The 19,744-nt window shown below is 43.0% G+C and overlaps 2 protein-coding genes across 2 annotated transcripts; one reads left to right on the top strand and one right to left on the bottom strand.

Moving 5' to 3' along the window:
• Positions 1-67: 67 nt before the first annotated feature.
• On the bottom strand, positions 68-5,105 carry LOC139198854 (nicotinate-nucleotide pyrophosphorylase [carboxylating]-like). Its single transcript, XM_070827819.1, has 5 exons — positions 5,053-5,105; positions 3,851-4,104; positions 2,032-2,342; positions 1,149-1,280; positions 68-1,045 (listed from the first exon to the last, which is right to left on the bottom strand). Exons 2-5 carry the CDS (start codon positions 4,101-4,103, stop codon positions 836-838), a joined length of 906 nt encoding a protein of 301 aa, XP_070683920.1. The 5' UTR covers position 4,104; positions 5,053-5,105; the 3' UTR covers positions 68-835.
• A 1,197-nt stretch (positions 5,106-6,302) lies between these two features.
• Positions 6,303-18,146, top strand: ppp1r12c (protein phosphatase 1, regulatory subunit 12C). The gene is made up of 20 exons (XM_070827876.1): positions 6,303-6,612; positions 7,694-7,868; positions 7,966-8,096; positions 8,530-8,648; positions 9,111-9,270; positions 9,380-9,524; positions 9,671-9,745; positions 9,854-9,918; positions 10,260-10,372; positions 10,469-10,536; positions 11,380-11,510; positions 11,669-11,756; positions 12,814-12,931; positions 13,988-14,103; positions 14,503-14,543; positions 15,145-15,184; positions 15,397-15,501; positions 15,837-15,887; positions 16,205-16,255; positions 16,929-18,146. The coding sequence occupies exons 1-20, from the start codon at positions 6,404-6,406 to the stop codon at positions 17,013-17,015; spliced, it is 2,088 nt and encodes a 695-aa protein (XP_070683977.1). The 5' UTR covers positions 6,303-6,403; the 3' UTR covers positions 17,016-18,146.
• Positions 18,147-19,744: the final 1,598 nt, after the last annotated feature.

Below are 19,744 nucleotides of genomic sequence, written 5' to 3'. Positions count from 1 at the left end.
TACAGGAGTGTAGTTGAAATCACAGTGAAGGCTGTCTTTGGAGATGCAAGAAAGAGGGTAGGAAGAAGGGAGGCACACATTGCACACATTCACTTTAATCCTCATATCACCAATTTCAATTATTCCTGCCCACTGATCCAGTGCAATCTAAACAACAGTCTGGCATTCAATCATTACTATAACAACTGTACAACAGCAACTAGAACATGATGTCTTTTATAGTCTACACATACTGACATAGTATTATGTCAAAATGTCCATCATTTTTGGCTGACAAAGAAGGCAGCACATAATACAACTGTTGTCCCTTGTTATATGAAAGTTAAACAGGGCCTAGATGTTGGGCTGGAGATTTGAAGGAGGTGTTTCGTCTTCTGCCATGATGATTTGGATTTGTAGTCAGCTCAAGTGAGAGTGAGGCCACACCTCCACTCCATGTGCACAGCTATGACTGGCTAGTGTGCAGTGACAGTTGCAGTCACACGTGTCAGCTCAGCTGAATATGAAAATCATAAATAGCTAGTTCATAGCATATGGTATTTAATAAGCTGATCGTGTGTTTACTAGTGACAGCTCTATCTAATACTGTGCCCTTTGTTTCAACTTGTGACTGCAATTCCCTAACTGGCAATCAGCTTTGCATATTTAGTTTTTGGTAGTATACAGCCTGGCAGAAAACAAGTACAGTCTAGTTTCTGTTCTCTTTTAATCCTAATCAAGTGACTGATGACACAGCGACCAAACAGGATGTGAATAATTTCTCAGTCATCAGCAAAAGTAGCCCTGAGACCTGAAGGAACTCACTGAAAAAGTGACAAAGGATATCTCACAGTTGTCATTCTTGTGGGCTTAAATTAGCAATGGGCCTTTGAACCTTGAGAGAAAAGTCCACAACTGGGCAGCCCTGTGTTATGCAGCCCAGGGAAATGATGTCCACGTGTGGGGAGAAATAGAGTGCTATGTTCTCTGGAGCCACTCCTCCACTGGCTTCTATCAGTAGAGCTGGGAACTCCCCCTTTAGTGCACGAGCTGCAGTGTGGAGCTCCTACAGGTGGGAGATAGGGTTGAGAAGGGGTGTACATTATTTGATGTAGAGTAAGTGGAAACCAGACAGTGAAAATGACAAATGATCTGGGATAATCTTCTACCTGAGGCTGAAAGTTGTCCAGCATAACGATGTCTGCTCCTGCTGTGGCCGCCTCTCTGCCCTCCTCTGCTGAGCGGCACTCCACCTCGATCTTACTGCTGAAGCCACACACTGACCGGGCAGCTTTCACAGCCTTTCAAACAAACAGGGTTTTTCTCTTTTTGTTGTTGCTGAAGGGGACACCTGAACTTTTGACAGATTTCAGTCTCAGCTGTCAGACCTTCAAGTTTGTTACTAAATCTCCTGCCTCTGTTAGTGTGTTTGCAGCATTTACAGAAACCACACACACACAAGAGATTGTAACATATAACCACAGGACCACGTGAGTACACGTTGTTGTGACACGTTATTACACTGCATTGTAAGGAGGAAGACTATCTGTGATTTCTTTTACCTCCTTTCAGTTATTTTGAAGAATTTCATAGAAAGTTGAATATTCAATTCATATTTGTTGTTTTCATGGAATTATTCAAAATAATATTCTCAGCATGCTGTTTTCATGCAGTCATGGTTTCTCTGTGTGGTTTTAATTCAATGTAAGACTTGCTTGTAAAACTATGGAAGCAAAGAACGGCAGTTTTACATTTTTTGAATTTTATATGGAAGTAAATATTTAATTGTAAATGAATAATAAACATCTAAAAATTAATTGATTAAAACATTAATTTAACCGAATGCATTTTTTATATTTTAGATCCAATTGTAACTGAATTTCTGCAACTTGAAAAGAGTTTTGCTTTAATATTTCACACTGAATTTGTGAAACCTAAAAAAGTACTTGAAACTTTGGAAGAAAATGGGAAATTGAACACTGCTTATTATTATTATTATTATTGTTAACCTTTTCATGAGCAAACATTATCCAAGCCATTTTACTTGCCCACCTCTGTGATGCTCCCTGATGCCCAGACGTGGTTGTCTTTCAGCATCACCATTCCACTCAGGTCCTGTCTGTGCATGGACACGCCACCAACCAGCATGGCGTACTTCTCCACCAGACGGAAGCCTGGGGTGGTCTTGCGTGTGCCAGCCACTTCTCCGTGCCAGTCTCCTGCTGTTGCCATCGCCTGGAGCTGAGAACTGCGGGTGGCGATTCCTGAGGCCCGGGCCAGGCAGTTGAGGGCTGGCCTTTCCCCAAGGAGGAGGCACCTTGCTGGGCCTCTCACCACTGCAGTCAGCACAATGGCACCCGGGCCTGTGGAGGTGAAATAAAGATGTTGGACGATTGCCAACAAATAGAGCCTAGAGCAAAACTTCCAGTGCAATTTATTTTGGAAAGTACGAATCAGCATTAAATAAGTTGCGTTTCTCTCAACTTTCCAATCAGTATTTCCAAATTATAATGCTATTTTATTCCCAATTTTACATGAGGTCATATGAATGAAACTACAGTGGTAAACACCACCATTCCTAGTCTGACAAGATGCACGAGTTGCATTCAAATGAGAACACCCAATAAAATGAAAGTCCTCTCCATCATCATGTCTCATGTCCACTGAATGTCTGCCACTAACTTGCTATCTTCCCTGGAGCCTTTCTGTGCTTTCTCATCTCTCAGGTTCCTGTGGATCCTGTGGATCCTGGTCCTGCTGATGTGGTTCTCTGACTTCATGAATCACGGAAGCAGATCGTTGGCCACTCGTCATGTTTTTAATATTACCATATTGCTAATTTCTTAGTCACATTCCTATTGTTAGTGCTGTAGTCATTGTTAGTATGTTGGTTTCTGTTTGTGTTCTCTCTCTCTCTCTGTCTCTCTCTCTGTCCAAACCTCCACCCAACACGGACCCCTACAGAAGCCGAACACATTGAGCCTGGGTCTGTTCCAGGTTTCTTCCCGTTAAAGGGGAGTTCTTCCTGCCACTGTTTCCTAATATAATATCTGATGCTGCTCATGTGGGGATTCTTGAATCCTTAATGTTGAATTCCTGAATCGTTGGGTCTCTCTCTAATTAAAGAGTTTGGTCTAGACCTGCTCTTTATGGAAAGAGTCTTGAGATAACGCTGTTGTGAATTGGCGCTCTATAAATAAAGATTGATTGATTGATTGATTGTTTATATTTCAGGGTCATTTATATAGAGTGTTAATAATGTATTGCTTTACCTATTACTATGGTAGTATGGCCATTTAGACAGTTGCTAGCTCTGTCCACTGTACTTATCAAGTGCATTTAATACATTGCAGCCTAACCCTGATCCAGGCTAGTTGTTTCCCACTTCTTCCAGCAAGAAGCAGTGAGAGACTGACTCAGCTCACAGCTACAGCCAGAGGATTAACAATCACATTTACAAAGAATAGTCAGTCCGTTGTCCTTTGGCTGGCTCAGTGCTGGGTAGAAGCCTGGATTCACTGGGGATGGTGATGGAGAGACGCACACAGAGCAAACTGCAGGCAATCATGGACAATGTCAGCCACCCTCTTTACCACACTCTGGTAGGACAGAGGAGCAGCCACAGTAGACAGCTCCTGTCACTGCGACTGATACACAGGATCCTTTGTGCCCACAGCCATCAGACTGTCCAACCCCTCAGTCAAGGACAGTGGCTCATGACTCACTCTCTGTCTCTTTCTCTCTGTTACTGACTGACTTTACTGTCCCACTGACTTATATATATCTTGTTGTTTATCTATCTATCTATGTGTCTCTGTGCATGGGCGATCTAATCTAATATTGTTTGTACTTCAGTGTGTGCAGTACTTACCGATCTCAGTACCCTCCTGGTGAATCCAGTCCACAGTGCAGCCAACCTCAGTGAAGACTGCTGTGAAGAAGGGGCTCCCTGCTAGGATGCTGTGTGGTGTTTTACACAGCAACCTGGCCTCCACTTCCTGCGACCCCACACACACTCCTGCCAGGTCAAAGTTTGGTATGTCCTCTGCCAACCACTCTTGTGCAAGCTGGGTCAGGGTGTGAGGTGGGATGGTGTGTTCTGCAGGGTGTGAGGGCGGGGACATTCTGTAATGTGTCATTTGTTGATCCAGCAGGTCTGAAAGGGGAAATAGAAAGTGCATAACAAAGTCAAATAGCATTTTCACAATAAAGAGAACAGTGTGATTCAGGTCATATTTGGTCATAACTATGTACTGCAAGTTACTATTTTAAAGTTTGATGATAGGTGTGCATTGTTCCTCTCACTCTGGCCCAAGGGGAGAATGACAGCAGAAGAGCTGTAGCAAAGCAACAACTGCACGGTCACCAATATACACTGTTGCCCATAAAGTTGGACTCAAATGTTTTTTACCTCTTCTCATGAAATGATTGTGACAATGTGATTTATTCTTGATAAATAAAGTGTAGATCTTCTCAACTTTATTGATCAAACTCTTCCAAACATATCACAGTGAAACTTAAACCACAACGAACCTTTGCAAACTGTGGATTCAGGCTTTAACTACATTGGGGGTATTGAACAATTATTCCAACTTTATGGTCACCAATATAGATATTCCACTGTAACGGCCCTCATGCCTGAGTGGCAGCTGCAAAAACATCACTGGGGTTTTTTATAGAGCCTCGTAAGCATGATTGAAAAAACAAGAGGTCACAAGAAGGAAAGAATTAACTTCATATACAGACTGCTTGTATGCTAGACAGATCTCTGAGAGCATGAGGGAATATCTTTAAAAAGAATGATGGTCACCTCTACAGTAGAAATATGTACCATCAGTGTCAAGGAAAACTGAAGCTGTTCTGGATGTATGTGGTGAAGCAGCTCTAACCTGCACAGGAGACAAATATGTGCCTGAATATGTCTGCTTCAACAACTACTAGGGTCACAACTAGTATATGAGGAATTATTACAATCATATAACAAGCATATTCTGTCACACGTGAACAGAGTTCATAGTTGTCTAATCTGCAATTGGAACAGCAAATGTAAATGTAAATAAGACATTTACTTACTTCCATCTGTGGCTCTCCTTTTTCTGTTGGTCACAGACTGTAGAGTTGTAGTGTTGAGCACACAGAGCCACAGGAGAAATGTAATGTGGAATTTGACCCTGTGTCCATGTTGGAATGTTTACAAGCTACCTAAGAGTTAGCACTCAAGGCTTAACATTGATTGTTTTAGTCATGGCTTAGTCACAGGCCAGAGTGCACATTTGGAACAATGATTTGAGCTAAATTCAAGGTATAAAATCAATGCAGCTGAGCAACATACATAACCGTCCATAGGCTTGCTAACTTTTTTGCATTACAGGCTTGCAATAAATTGGGCATATTATGGTTAACTGTTTTCTTTTGTGGAACTGTGCATGCAAGCCTATACCTGCCTGCTTCCTAAAATTGGCTTTCAGGATATTTTGAGGCCTGCAGCTCTTGCTCTTTCTGTGTGCCCTAAGGGCAAATAGCCTACAGCAGTGTGCTAACTCTGCAAAGGGAAGTTGTTGGACCCACTGGCTGCTGCTCATCTTCCTCCAGCAAGACAAGTGCTTTTGGCTTTGCTCATCAGGAGGACCCTGACCCTGGTTGAAGCTGCATCTGGACCGCAACGGCTTCATAACATTTACAACGGTGGGCTTAATGCTTTGTTATGACCTTTGAATAATACTTATAGTCTTACTAGCATGTGTAGCTGCAGATTTGACTTTTTGGACAGTGAGAAATACTGTGTATAACTGTGTATGTGACAAATAAAGGTCTTGCATCTTGAAACCCATGGACTTGGTGGCTTATTAGGAAGTGAACTCATGTTCCTGTTAATAAGTCACCAGGCAGAAATGCAACCTGGGAACCTCAAAGTTGCTTGTATTTGTGGCTTACAACTGATCTTTAAAGCATCAGTATATGATTAATAAATAATTAATATGGTCAATGTAAAATCCTGAATACTATAAAGGGTGCCTAATAAAACTGTCGTTGGTTATTAAATACATTTAGAAGATTTATTTACCTTCACTATGGATATTATTTCTACATAAAGCCTAGCAGGGTCTCAAAAGAAGCACAATAACAGGAAGTGTAGTGGTTACTGTCTGTGCACAATGCCCCAGCAGGGAGGCGTTGCGGCTGTTCCAGCTTTGCCCCTCAGGGATCCACACAGACTGTTTACAACAGGACAGCGGAAGTGGCGTCAGAAAGACATGCTTGAGCGTCTCTGCGCGCTCCCGACGCTGGCGGGCACGAGCCGAGGCTTCCTCCTCCTACACATCCAGAGCAAGAACCAGGAAGTGAAAGTGTACACATGGAGGGTGTGTCTTTCCCTGTTAGTAAATGTTTTATTTTTAAAAACACAGTCCTCCGTGGATAAATAATGGGGGACTCGGCGAGGACCAAGCGGCGGGAGCAGCTGAAGCGCTGGGCAGGTTCCTGTACCGACAAAGCGTCGGCCGTGCCCAGACGGAGGTGGCGGGGCGAAGCCGAGAATGGAGCAGGGGAGCCGGAGGCCGACTTCAGCGACCTACCGAGGGACCAGCCAGTGTCCGTTGGCAGAGATGAAACCAGCCCCCTCCTAAAACGACGGTAAGGAAACGTCTTCCTGTTTCAGGTTGACAATAACGACCAGCTAACAGCCAGCTAGTCAAGCTTAAACGGCTGTAGATGTGCTAAAGGAGGAGAGCTGTGCGTGGGCTCGGACAGGAGGTGCACCACATCACAGAAACAGTTCAGACATCACGCCAGCCCTCCAGCTGCTAAACAACCTCAACGTTTAATGACGAGCAGGTTCTTCAGCCTAGGTTAGGTTAGCCTAGGAAAGTGTCAAGGGCCAGTTATCATTTCTGAGACCATATTTAGTAGTTTTAGCGGTAGCTAGCTAACCTTACCTAGCTAGCTACCAAGCACAGAAAGTAACTGTCAGTCCTGGTGGAGGTCTGCTTGTCCAGCACCGGCACCGCTCCTGGTCTAGTTCTCTCTTTATCTACTCACATGGGGTTCTTGGGACTGACTTAACATATTATTGTATTAGTTCCTTTTATTCTTCTTTCTTACTGTCAACAAATCCCACAAGAAGACCAAAAACCCCAAATGATTTGATCCAATAGCAAGTACAGCCAGTGAGCCACACTGTCGCACTGGGTGACTAACATGAATGTGGCTACAGTGGTTTATTTTGATTTGATTCTACATACACCGTCCCACTCTCTTTAGATAACCAGTAGTGCATCAAATCTGCTGCTGACAGAAGTCATAAAAAAAATAGACACTTTATTCCTATTTGAGTATTGTTTGCAAAACAACAGGAGAGTATGTAATCCTTTTTAATAATGAAACTTTTCATAGAATGATGTCTTAAGTAGGACCAAATGGCGAAGGGGTTGAGATCCTCAGACAGGAGGGATGTCTCATTGTTGGTTTTAATCTTTTCAAGGAATTTGTTGACAGTTACAAAGCTGTAACACATTGCCAGCCTTATCCTGTGACTCAATCTCTCCGACAGTCTGGTCACATCAATGGTTTTTTTCTACAGGGCTACTGCAACAGTGTTGTAAGGTGTTTTTTTTTTCCTGCACCGTAAGAGTTTTTGTGCTCTTTGTAAATTGGCAAACCAGTTACAACAGCTACCCTGTGAAGTCATCTAGGTGCATGTATCCTCTGTCTTCAGGAAAGGTGTGAGGTTTGACAGGGCTGCAGAGTTCCTGGCTGCCTGTGCCAGTGGGGACACGCAGGAAGCCCTGGTCATGCTGGAGGAGGCCGAACAGAGCAAAAGGAAGAATGGTGAAGATGTGGGAGAAGTTATCAACTGTTCTAATGCAGATGGGATCACTGCTCTCCACCAGGTGAGGCAGTACTCCCGAGGTTTGATGGAAGTGATGTGAGAAACATTTGTAGGTGCATTGTTTGCATTATCTTTTTATTTTCCTCGCTTCCTCACAGGCCTGCATCGATGGCAGCGCAGACATGGTCTCCTTCCTTTTTGAGCACGGTGCCAATGTGAATCAGGTTGACAGTGAGGGATGGACACCACTTCATGTTGCCGCCTCCTGCGGCTACCCTGACATTGCAGAGTGTGTAGAATATGTCTCGATAGTTTCTTTTTCTATCCAATACAGCAGCGTAACAGCAGTGTAATACAGTACTCTTTGCCACATCGGGGGCCAGAATGCAGTGTGGGTGCCAGAGTATTTCTGCATTCAACAATACCAACATTGTTGTCGTGTTTGGCAGGACAACAAGTCAGCTAAAGCATGAGTGGGCTTGCCTAGTGCACAAACACATGCAGCTCAAACAATTTAACAATTGCTGCATTTTTTTTCTACTTTCTGTTGTTCCTTGTCTGTGAATAATGACTTTTGGTCTTGCTTTGAAGATTGAATGTAATAGTACCTCAAACACGATATGATTACGTATTCTTTGTTCAGAGTTCTTGTCCTTGTGTAGACTTGGCAAACATTTCTGAAGTCAAATGGATTCTGACTCTGTCCATGATTATTTTGTCAGTTTCCTTTTGCTGCGAGGTGCGTCTCTCTCTGCTGTGAACTGTGATGGTGACGTTCCACTGGACATTGCTCTGGACGAGTCCACTGAGGCCCTTCTTCAGCAGTACATTCTGAGGCAGGGTGAGTGCTGTCCTTTGAAAACTATGCACCCCTTTTAAAAGGATGTTTCATTGTTTATTTGGGCTTTTTCAAGGGCAAATTTGTTGTTGTTTTGTTTTGTTTTGTTGTTTTTTCCAAAGCCTGTTCTGTAGAGTGAACAGCAAGTGGTTTTGTATCTGTTTGTAGGCCTGAACAGTTTTATTATCAGTACTGGATTAGGTACGGAAAAGTCGCCACCCTTGAATTAAGGAAAGGTTTTCCTTTACATGGTCGTCTTCCATATTGAAAGTGACTGGAACCATATCACTCAGTCTTGTTCGGAAAATCCTTGATGATGAGAGCCAGGATTTACAGTTTACTTTAAACTAGGTTGTAATAACCTTTAGTTTATTTTAGGGGCATATATTGTAGCATGCGCTGTAACCACTGAGTTACCAGGGCAACCCGGGAAGCATGCTTTTGACATTTTCTTTGCCTGTCTAGGTGTGGACTTGGAGGCAGCCAAGCGGTTGGAGGAGGAACAAATCATGACAGACGCCCGGACCTGGCTGACTGAGGGCCCACCTGCTGATGTACAACACCCCAGGACCGGGGCCACCCCACTGCATGTGGCTGCTGCCAAAGGCTATCTAGAGGCCCTCAAGTAAGCAGCAAGACATTTTAGCAATGGATGTGTATATTAAACTTCTTCTTCAGGATGTCTGCATTTAGTCACACATTGCCTCATGCACTTGTGCTGTTGTGTGGTCCAGGATACTGTGTCAATGTGGGCTGGATGTGTCGGCTGTGGACTTTGATGGCTGGACGCCTCTCCATGCTGCAGCACATTGGGGTCAGGGGGAGGCCTGTCGTATTCTGGCAGAACAGCTGTGCAATATGGAGGCCCGCAGCAACGCGGTGAGCCATCACATTATACTTATACTATATTCAGGAAGAACTTTATGGTGTTTATTTGTAGTGCTTTATAGTCTAAATATCACACGTTTTTCAGTTTGTTTTCAATTTCATATCCATTTTTTGTCATATTGTTCCTCAATTTGTAGGGTCAGACACCGTTTGATGTAGCTGATGAAAGCGTGGAGGAGCTCCTGGATGAGTTATTGCAGAAACAAGCCAATGTGAGAAAGTGTTTTACTTCAGCTAATATTATATGTGTTAGCTTTGTGTGAATAAGAAGATCACTGACCTGTCTCCCCCCCCGTCTCTTTCTCCCTGTCAATGAACAGTCCATATTGGACAGGCAAAACCAACAGGGCTCCATTGCTGCAAATGCACAAAACAAACGGCGGAGGTTAGTATCCAACTGTAACTCATCATGAATTAAGTACATTCTTCCTGGTCAAAAATGTTATACCATCCTATGAACACCATGGGATATTAAGTCTAAACTCAAAACTGAACTGTTAATTTAATCTGTTATTAACTGAAATCCCCTCTGGACATTGCCTCCCGCCTAGTAAGAACTCCACTATTACAGTAATTAACAAATTGTTATATCTACTTGCTATTAGACACATGGTAAGATAAAAGGTGCCAAGTAGTCAATGCAGGAGACCTGAAAAGTCTCATTTGGCAGTGTCACCCTTTGGGTTCCCTAAGTGGCAACATCTGTCCCCATTTTGTGTCTTCCAGGAGCTCTGTGTGCAGGATGAGCAGTAAAGACAAGATGAATGTGCAGGACCAGTCTAAAGAAAGGGGCATTTCAGGAGGCCTGGAGCTGAGTGAGGAAAAAGAGAGCAGCCCCGGTACGAAATGCTGTGTTGACACTTTGACTGGAAGCACTACATACTAAATGCATGTGATTGTGCTGATTCCAAAAAATGCTGGTTCTCTTTTCTCAGAAAGCTCCACTGTGTCCAGTCCAGACACTGAGAGTGTGACCACATCCACCGTCAGCCCAGCTGACAAGGTACACATCACGCAGCCACTCAATAACTTACTTTCTCAGCCAAGTCTTGTTATGCACATTATGAAATACAATTTAGAAAAGCTGGATGGAACAGCCGAAATGGGAAAGAGCGTCCTCAATGTTGTTGAAATATTGTTTTACGCTCGTTTGAGGTGCTTTTGTCAACTTGTGCTCTTAAACAAGTTATGAAAATACTTTGTTGAATATCTTGTTGAAAAGGCAACTCACATCATTCATCTGCTTTTTCTGCTGCAGATTATTTCTTACACAGCAAAGAAATCAGGAGTATTTGATTGATTTCACATAGGCTGTTAGGATTACAAGTAAATTAGTTTAGTAATCCTAACGCTAACAACCCCACATTTGCATGGCAGTTCAATGGAAACATGGCTGCTCTTTGAACTGGGTTCTTGCCCCAGTTTTCTGCTCTACACACATACAGTGGTAAGAAAAAGGATGTTGACAACAGCATCCAGAAAGTATGTCTAGAAAGCCAGAATGTGGTATGTCTAATGTACAAATATGCAATTTGAAAACCAGAAGCAGTGCTGAATGTTCCCTCATGGGTAAGCACTTAAGAGAGTTTTAGCCCACGTGACTGCCTCCTCACCCAGCATTTCAACAGAGCTATTAGACACACCCGTGATGAAGACGTGTGTTGTAATATCGGATGTGAATGCTTTTGATCTGGATCAAAGCGTTTCAACTTAACAGACTCATTTGAACAGTATGGGGACATCAACTATCTTTCCTCACTGGGTTAATAAATTGACATTTTGATTGGCGACGGTTAATTACAGTTAAGCTTCTGGCTTTTTTTTTCTTGTGGCTTATGTGGTTCAGACACCAGAGGAGAAAAATGTGGAGGAGAAGGAGCAGGACAAGGCTAACCGCACTGCCAGAGTCCAACCCACTCCCCAGACGAGGGATGCTGCAGCTGAGAGCCCCAACACCCCCAGTACCGACAGGCGCAAGTAAGAACAACACAGTGTGCTGAGTTTTTGAGAATTTTTAAAAATGCTTCTTAAAACTGTTTCCTGTTTAGAATTCCATACAGATACATGGTGTGTAATAATGGTTGAAATGTACAGGATAGTTGTGTAATATATCATTTGTGGATATCTGTGTTTAGATTCCAGGCTCCAGTCCGAGACGAAGAGTCTGAGTCTCAGAGGAAAGCTCGCTCTCGGCTGATGCGGCAGTCTCGCCGCTCCACTCAGGTACTGATTACTATGAATGGGTATCGCATAATACTACTTTTCCAATATGCTCCTTGGGTCATTTGTATTACGGTGCAAAAAAATAGAACACGATCCAAGTTTAATCACTTTCTTCATTGCAGGAAAATATTGTTTCTAGAGCAGCAACAGCAAAATCACTGAATGATCACTCAATAATATCTCCCTGGAAACAAATCTAAAATCTAAATCAAATGAATGAGTAAAGATAAGGCTGGTGGAGGGTGGAGGGTCTGGTTTGGGAGTGGGGGGCGGCTGTCTCACCAGTCAAATTGTCTTCAAGAATTAGCAAAATTTAGTTCAAACAGCTAGCCATTAGCCTAATGGGCATGCTATGGATAAAACACACCAGTGGTGAACTGAAGACTGTGTAGACTGCAGACAGTTAAGCATTGCTGTACACTTGTTACTTCCCTCCACTGCAGCCTCTCTACTGTGTGTGTGTGTGTGTGTTTGAGAGTGTGTGTTGGGGGAGCTCAAGCCATGGCCACGGGCCAACAGCAAAGCAAACACACAAACATCTCACGTATTGTTTTCTTCGTGTAAATTAAATTGAATCTGTTTTGTCTGCAGCAGCACACATATCTGCTGTAAATCACTCGTCCGGTGGTCTCCTTTGAGAAAAATCAGAATCCAACGGGTAGAATTTTACATTTTTTGGCTCCATCCCCCTCCCAAATCCACATTAGCTTTCCTGCTGAAGTCAGAACACATCTTGTCCTGCACCTTAGCGTGTCACACAAGTGACCAAACGGGGAAAAGTGCACCACCAATGTCTACATAGCTGATTAGCTGCTCTGCTGCAGCACATATAAACGTACCTGCACGTCTTTTGAGTTGGATTGGGGACTTGGAATCATTAAAGTCAACTGTGTAAATCCTTTTCTGCATTTTCAATCACATACTCTCAAGACTTAACAAACCTTTTACTTGATGAATGATGCTGTCTTGGTTGAAATGAAATGATGTGGTTCACCTGATAATTGCTGAACTCATAACATGGTCTGTGAGTGGTTTTGTCTGTGCTCTGTGCTGCCAGGGTGTGACTCTGACGGACCTGAAAGAAGCAGAGAAGACTGTGACTAAAGCTGCAGATCAGCCGCCTCGCAACATCCAGCCTGTCAGCCCCATTGTCACGATCACGCCCGCTGAAAGGGGTGAGTGACGATGAAATGCTACAACGCTACCGAGTAAATTGTTCGAGGCCACGTTGAGCTGTGGGTTCCCGATTCTCGACCCACTTCCGTTGTTTTACCTGTCATATTGATTTTTTGCAGACAAATATCTAAACAGTTTGTCGTTAATTGGCCGAGGTAGCAACATGACTGATTTTATTATTAGATTTTATCACAGGCATATGTCTGCTGATCATAAAGGGCAGTAGAGAAAAGAGAAAAGGTATGTTTGAGGTAGTTTATCTAAAATGCTCATACAGCACAGTCACAGTAAGGTGCCACAGTTACAGGATCCAAATTGAAAATGAAAAAAAAAAAATGCTAAAAGTCTTGTATCAGTCTGTTTACCAGTCACACTGTTTGGTCAGAGTGTGGCTTCTGTTTACTGTCAAATAAAAACATGCACATTTGGGTGGAGAGCCCTTCATGATGGCTTTGAAAGGAAATGAGGTTTTCTCACATGAGCTCTGAGTACCAGAGCAGTTAAAAGTGGATCATTGGCTGTGGTTTGTAACCTACCACATGTTCATGTTAGCCCTCTGTCCTCTTCATCAGGTTTTTGTCACCACACACTCCACCCTTGTTTTTTTTTTATGGTGACCTTAGGATACTTTTAAAATTATTTTGAAGTGTAAAGATGAGACAATGATGACACAGTCAAGGAGCATGAGCTTTACAATCCACCATGCCTTTTAGGGTCCCCAGCCCATCCATCTGACATATCTGATTGGCACCATGTGAAGATAAACTGGTGTGTTAACCTGCTGAAACATTAGCCCACAGAGCCAAAAACAACATTTTGTTTCAGATGAACTGAGCTCACTGATCTCAAGTCTCGACTTGAACTGGGGGGAAACTGAGACTAAAGATAAAACAGCTTCCTGATTACAGAAAGTTACATGTGGAACTTCTACCTGACGACTGAGTAGCTGCTTATTTCAGCTGAACTCAGCCTCAGCCTCGCGGAAACAGATGTGTTTGTTATATGTCGTTCTCTTTGGGTCTCCACTTTGGATTTTTGACATCCATGCGTTTCAGACACAGACCCAGTGAAGGAGTTGGAGTCGGAGGGTGAGAAGCGTCTGGGAGTGAGGGACAGGAGGAGAGCGAGGAGGGAGAGACGCTCCACTGGAATTGTTCAGCCGGGTGGAGAGGTAAGCGAGAAGCAGCGTTACATCATCACAAAGATCAGGTAGAAGATTTGTGTGAAACAAGCCAGAGCAGAGCTTTGCTTTATGGCCAGCAGCTGGTTTGAGCAAACGAGTTCACTTATTCTGTCATTTTTGCAGCGGTTTGTGAAAGTTAAGGGAAAGAACAGCCAAACCAGTTCCTCTTTGTTGTGATGAAATAGAATATTTGTTTAGAGAGCCGGCTAGAAGCCATGATGATTAAACAAGGAAGGGGAAACGGTTGATGGGTCAAGAAATAACGTTCTTTAGAAACCATAATCTATGCAGAATGCACTTTCCTGTCTGTGTCCTTTTCATTAGACATGCTAGTGAAAAGTTCTGTCATGCTGTGCAGCTGTAAGAGTGAACCTTTTTGTTTTTCAGAATGAAGATGAGGATGCTCATTCAGATGACTTAGACGTGAAGTGAGTCCTTTAAACCTGGGCCTTATTTTTTGCATATTTTGTAGTCTAAATGGCTGATAGGCACAATAATAATGCTTAAACACCAAAGTCACACAATAACTCAAACCAACTAACCAATCAAGGCAGCGGTAGACCAGTAACTACTGTATTCTGTGTGTTCAAGTAGCTGTTTATGTCAATGCAGTGTTTGAAGAGAGCGATATGACGACAGTTTCTGCTTTAACAAAGAGGATCTTACAGGTCTATCTCTGTAGGGACCGTTTCCATAATGTTTTCAGACGCAGGATAATAATCTGATGAAGATCTTTTTTTGATTGGGCGGAGTTCCTCCAAATGATCATGTTGCTGCTGGACGTCGTCATCCAGGCACCAGAATGTGTAGGAATAGGGCCCAGGTGTACACACTCCAAAGTTCTCCTTTAACTTGTTTCCTCTCTGACGTTATTTCATAATTTATGTTAATTCAAAGTACCTGCTGGCTCACTGTGAAGTAGTCCTCATTTCCAGAGCATGAAGATAGGCTTTTAGTCTTATAAATGCATTGTGTCGGTGTGGAGGATTCTCTGCCAGGGCTGTAAAACTCTCTCTTGTGTCTCTGCAGTGAGAGCCAACTGGGAGACTCATCCGCTGACTACAGAACGGTATACATTCTTCCTGTTCTTTTCACAGAAAAGCTCACACATTCTTAAGAAACACACCTGAGGGCTGTGTGTGACTTATAGCTGAAGTCTTGACAAACCAGGACAGGAATGATGCCCAGCAGGCTCCAGACAAAAATGAACAGGAAGTGTATTGCAGCAACAGCCCCAGTTATGTTGCACTCTGATGTGTGAGGCGTGTGTGTTTCCTCCAGCTCTACTGGGAGGTACTGCATGAGAACCGAGCTCTGAAGGACAAGCTGCAGGAGATGGAGCTGCTGCTCAGTCAAAACAAAGTGGAGCTTGAGCGACTCCGACAGGTTCGTCTGGTTTGCTGCTGCATCCGAACTTTAAGAGTGTGTGTGTGTGTGTGTGTGTGTGTAAGACCGAATGAACAGGGGATGCTATCAGGGCACTGACGTTTGCTGGAGTCAGCCGTAACAAGGAAAGTGTGTGAATGTGGACAGCAGCACAAATAAATGGTCATTTTTTAATCTTATTTAAGGGCAGCTGCAGGTTTCTAAACCGGGACTTTTTTGTTATAACTTGTGAAGTATACACACGTATTCAGTGTCTTCAGTGACTGCAGCAGTTGTGTATCTCTTCAAGATTCTGTATGAAATGAGTAAGTGAACGCTGTCTCTCTCTGTTGCAGAGTCAAGAGGGCAGCACAGACAGACCGGCCCTGCTGGAGCTGGAGAGATTTGTAAGTCTGCTGTGACTGTGCCATGGATAAATACTAATCTATACACTACATGTAGTTCTAGAGCAGAGTTTGTTTTTTTTTAATAATAAAAAAAGAGCTCCATTTCCTGTTCTTGCAACTGACGCTAGGCGTGTTCCCCTCATGAACTATAAGTGTGGATTTTGTAAGGTGTGTGAAAATATAAAATGAGACAACAGACGACAAAGCGTGAACCCGAGGTGTGAGAAACGTTAGAAGTTGCACACTGACCTAAATAATCACATGGGAAATGTTTGCCGCCTCAGTCTGATTGTGATGTGATGTGAACTTGTTCACAGGAGAAGTTGTCCCTCCAGAGGAAAGCAGTGGAACTGGAGGATGAGCTGAAGGTACAGTCCTCCACTGAGTGGCTAATAAATACGTAGCTCTGAAGCAGATTATGAGACAAACAGGGAGCCAAGGTTATTGTTGACTGGAACTGATCAATTAAACATTCAACTTTAAGGTGAAAGAACACAGTGTCACACAGCAAATGCCCCATTTTTAAACTCTGTGGTATGTTTTTTTTTTTTTGTACATATTTTGGTTTCACAATAACTAGGAGTCCAAAATGTTATGGAATTTGTCCTCGATCTGTTTCTTTGTTAGTGTGTATAACACTAATATTGTATTGGATCTGAAATGACCCTTTAAAACACCAAAGTCACACAGTTACACAAACTGCCAGGAGCCATTGCAGCCCATGCTTAAAAATACCAAAGTCACCCTTTAAAGAATAGGGTGTCATCTGGTAACTAAATTGGTCATTAGATGAGGTGTGCCAAGGTCTGGGTGGCTTATTGTTGAGTAATGTGTTAGACGGATTATTGATACTGCAGTGAGGCATTTTTATCGCAGCAGTAAAACGCTGTATGTGCTGATGTTCTTTTTGTTTCAAAAGAAGAGAAGATAAAAGTAAAACATGAGAGCAAGCTCAGGGGGAACTTGTCGATGTTGTAGAATGGAGGAAGAGCGTGACTGTGGAAAAGCTTAACACACCAATGTCTCATGATGCCCCTGTAGGTTCTGGGGGACCTCAGAGCGGACAACCAGAGGCTCAAAGACGAAAACGCCGCCCTCATCCGAGTCATCAGCAAACTCTCGAGATGAACCCTAACAAACCTAGATAGAGATAAAAAGTATTACATTCTTCTTTTGCCCAGCTCAGAAGACACAAACCAGGATGGGAGATGACAGCATCGAACACCCGCACAGCACATCCAACAGTAACTGGAACGACTTAAAGATTTCAGGGTTATCAGCCTGTGTTTGGGCCTGTGTGTTTTGGCAGATCTACTGTATAACAAGCTGAACTGCACCTCCTGTGGACAGATGGGACGTTCCTATTCACATCCACTTTTATATTCAGTTTTTTTTATTGTTGTATCTTTTTTTTTAACTTGAATATTTTAATGTGCTTTGCTTCTCTGATACTTAGTATGAAATCTTTAAGAGACTTAAAGCCATGCACAGTGTGAACTCAGTCATGTCTTAGATAGCTTTCTTGGTCTCTGAAGGGGTGGACACTTGAATGCCAGTCAGAGGTAGGGGGTAGTTACTAGAGAAAGACAAAAGGAAGACTTAAATGTGCCAAAAACCAGCCCCAGTTTTGCATGTCTTTTGGGGCAAACTCCAAGTGGTCAGTGTTGGTTCTCAGGATGAGTCTTGGGTCAACGCTTTCTGTTTTGGCAGACTGCTGTAACGGTGGACCAAATTTGCATGTCCATTTCTCCCTGCTCTTCTGAATGTATATTTAATATGTATATTTATGTACAGGGGCCATCTGCCCTGACGGCCACGTAAAGGTGGAGTTGTGGTCTCTGTTGTAAAAAGGACGGAGAGGTTTGGGTGCTAACCGTGGACGTCAGGTGCAGCTCATGTTCAGAGGGATTTTTACTGTTTGTTACAAACGTCTAATCTTTAAAGAGGTGTAGGAGAACGCATGCTCTATCTTTAGTACTGTAAGTCAGTTTTGATTTCACTTTGCCATTTTGACTGGATGCTTCTGAAAGCAACGACCTACAAGCTAAGTATTCACCCTGTGACGGACGGCTGTAATTACTCAACAGAGAGGCCAGATGGGTTAACTTCTGAATGTTTACTCCAATTTTAAGGAAAAAACATGCATGTCAAATTGTATTTTGATGCTGTGCCTTTAGACATACATTTCTAAGTAATATTTCTATTTTGGTTTGGTAAGCGTACACTGTTAAGTATAAAATACAGTATGGGCATAACTTATTAAGACTCTATTGTTTCTGTCTGTTTACATCCAACACCTCACAAGACCAGTCAAACTAACAGTGGAACAATATTCTCAGATATTAGCTTATTGCACATATATCATGTTGGTGAAAATGCAGGCTGGTAAGTAATGAGGCTTTCTGTAATACAGTAATACTTTCTGTGTTACCTGTGAAAATGTGTCACTGTTACATGGTCTGTGCTCTAAATAATGTGCACAGATTAGGAGATGCACATTTCACCACATACAGTTCTTTAAACAGAAAGTCTATGGTTTCTTATAAATGTTTGCTACAACACTTATTTAACTCTCCAATACTGATTTCTGATACTGATTAATCCTCTACTGGTCAGGCTCAAGTTAATAATTAGCCAACAGATTCAGATTCTCTATATGGCATTGTACTTCTGTTAAGTTGAGGGACACACAAAGAGATCCTGGTTTTTATTCTCTAATATGGCTCAAGTTGTTGGAAACATTTAATATAATGCAAGACATCTTTTTATGAGACCCTCCGTGTCTTATAAATGGCCACATCTTTCAAACTCCAAACTTGTAGATGTAAAGATGTCTGACATCTTCAGGTCCCTTTGTGTCCCTTTGCACAGTCACACAGTAAAGTGTGAGACCCCTACAGTAGTTCAGGTACAAGCGGTACTACTTAGTCACAAAACACCAGCGTTAGAGGCCAAGTTGAGCAAAATCTTTATTGACCGAGAAGAGCAATCACAAATGATGATAGAATATACAACCCCACCAGCATGCCAGCGTTTTCATAGAAACTGTACAATGTGAAGGAATGTATGGAGCAGGAATACATAGCTATCATTATCCGAACAAACAAAAAAAAAGTTTTACATCCATATGTTCTGGTACAGTACAAGTCGATTTCAATTTAATGTTACTAGTCAGTTGAGTTTTCAAACCCTCCTCCTCCCTCATTAAATACTGAACATGTGTTTGTCTGGTAGTGTCACCTGACCCTTCGTGTCACCGTTCTCTCTCTGAGAGGGTCACTGGGTAAAAAGGCTGAAGGCCTGGTCAGTTTTCTCTCCCCACTACCAGCATCTGTCTGCGGGTGAGACCAGACACCGCCGAGGTCTCCGGGGGCGGCAGCAGCAGACGGTGCCTGGCTCAGCCTCCTCCTGTGCTTTCTGTGCTACTCCTCCTCCACTCGTGGGAGCTCCTGACTGCAGGCTAGAGTTATGGTCTGAAGAGGGGGGCTTTTTTAGGGGGGACGATGTACATTAAGGCAAAGGGAAACGACAAATAAAACAGAACAGGCTATGTTAAAAATGTTGGTTTTTCTCCACATGATCATAGTTGGTGCTAAGGCCTCATGGCTGAAAGGAACAAGAGTGCCGTGCATGATCAGTACTGATTTTGACTTGAACGTCTTTTCTCCAATTCTTAACATTCAGTTGCCTCCAATTACAAGGTTTGTTTACTGTGGAGGGCGTGGGCGTGTGCAGAGCTGGATCTGATGACCTGTATAAACAGTCTCTACTACAACAGGGCTACAGATGGTTATTAGTTGGTAGCGAGAGTAAGCCCTTGATATACAGGCTACCTGATAGCAAGTGCTGCTCGTACA

This window comes from Pempheris klunzingeri, chromosome 3 (assembly GCF_042242105.1).
Source record: "Pempheris klunzingeri isolate RE-2024b chromosome 3, fPemKlu1.hap1, whole genome shotgun sequence".
Lineage (NCBI taxonomy): Eukaryota > Metazoa > Chordata > Actinopteri > Acropomatiformes > Pempheridae > Pempheris > Pempheris klunzingeri.
Note: the sequence above shows the minus strand (reverse complement) of the source record. Positions and strands in the feature narration are given on the sequence as shown.

Excerpts from the sequence above, each read along its gene's own strand:
- LOC139198854 (XM_070827819.1), bottom strand. The coding sequence starts at position 4,103 with ATGTCCCCGCCCTCACACCCTGCAGAACACACCATCCCACCTCACACC. Across the intron at positions 1,281-2,031 it reads CATCAGGGAGCATCACAGAG|GCTGTGAAAGCTGCCCGGTC; the intron begins GTGGGCAAGTAA and ends TTTGTTTGAAAG. Across the intron at positions 1,046-1,148 it reads TGGACAACTTTCAGCCTCAG|GAGCTCCACACTGCAGCTCG; the intron begins GTAGAAGATTAT and ends TCCCACCTGTAG.
- ppp1r12c (XM_070827876.1), top strand. The coding sequence starts at position 6,404 with ATGGGGGACTCGGCGAGGACCAAGCGGCGGGAGCAGCTGAAGCGCTGG. Across the intron at positions 11,757-12,813 it reads AGTCTCGCCGCTCCACTCAG|GGTGTGACTCTGACGGACCT; the intron begins GTACTGATTACT and ends CTGTGCTGCCAG. Across the intron at positions 15,185-15,396 it reads CATCCGCTGACTACAGAACG|CTCTACTGGGAGGTACTGCA; the intron begins GTATACATTCTT and ends TGTTTCCTCCAG.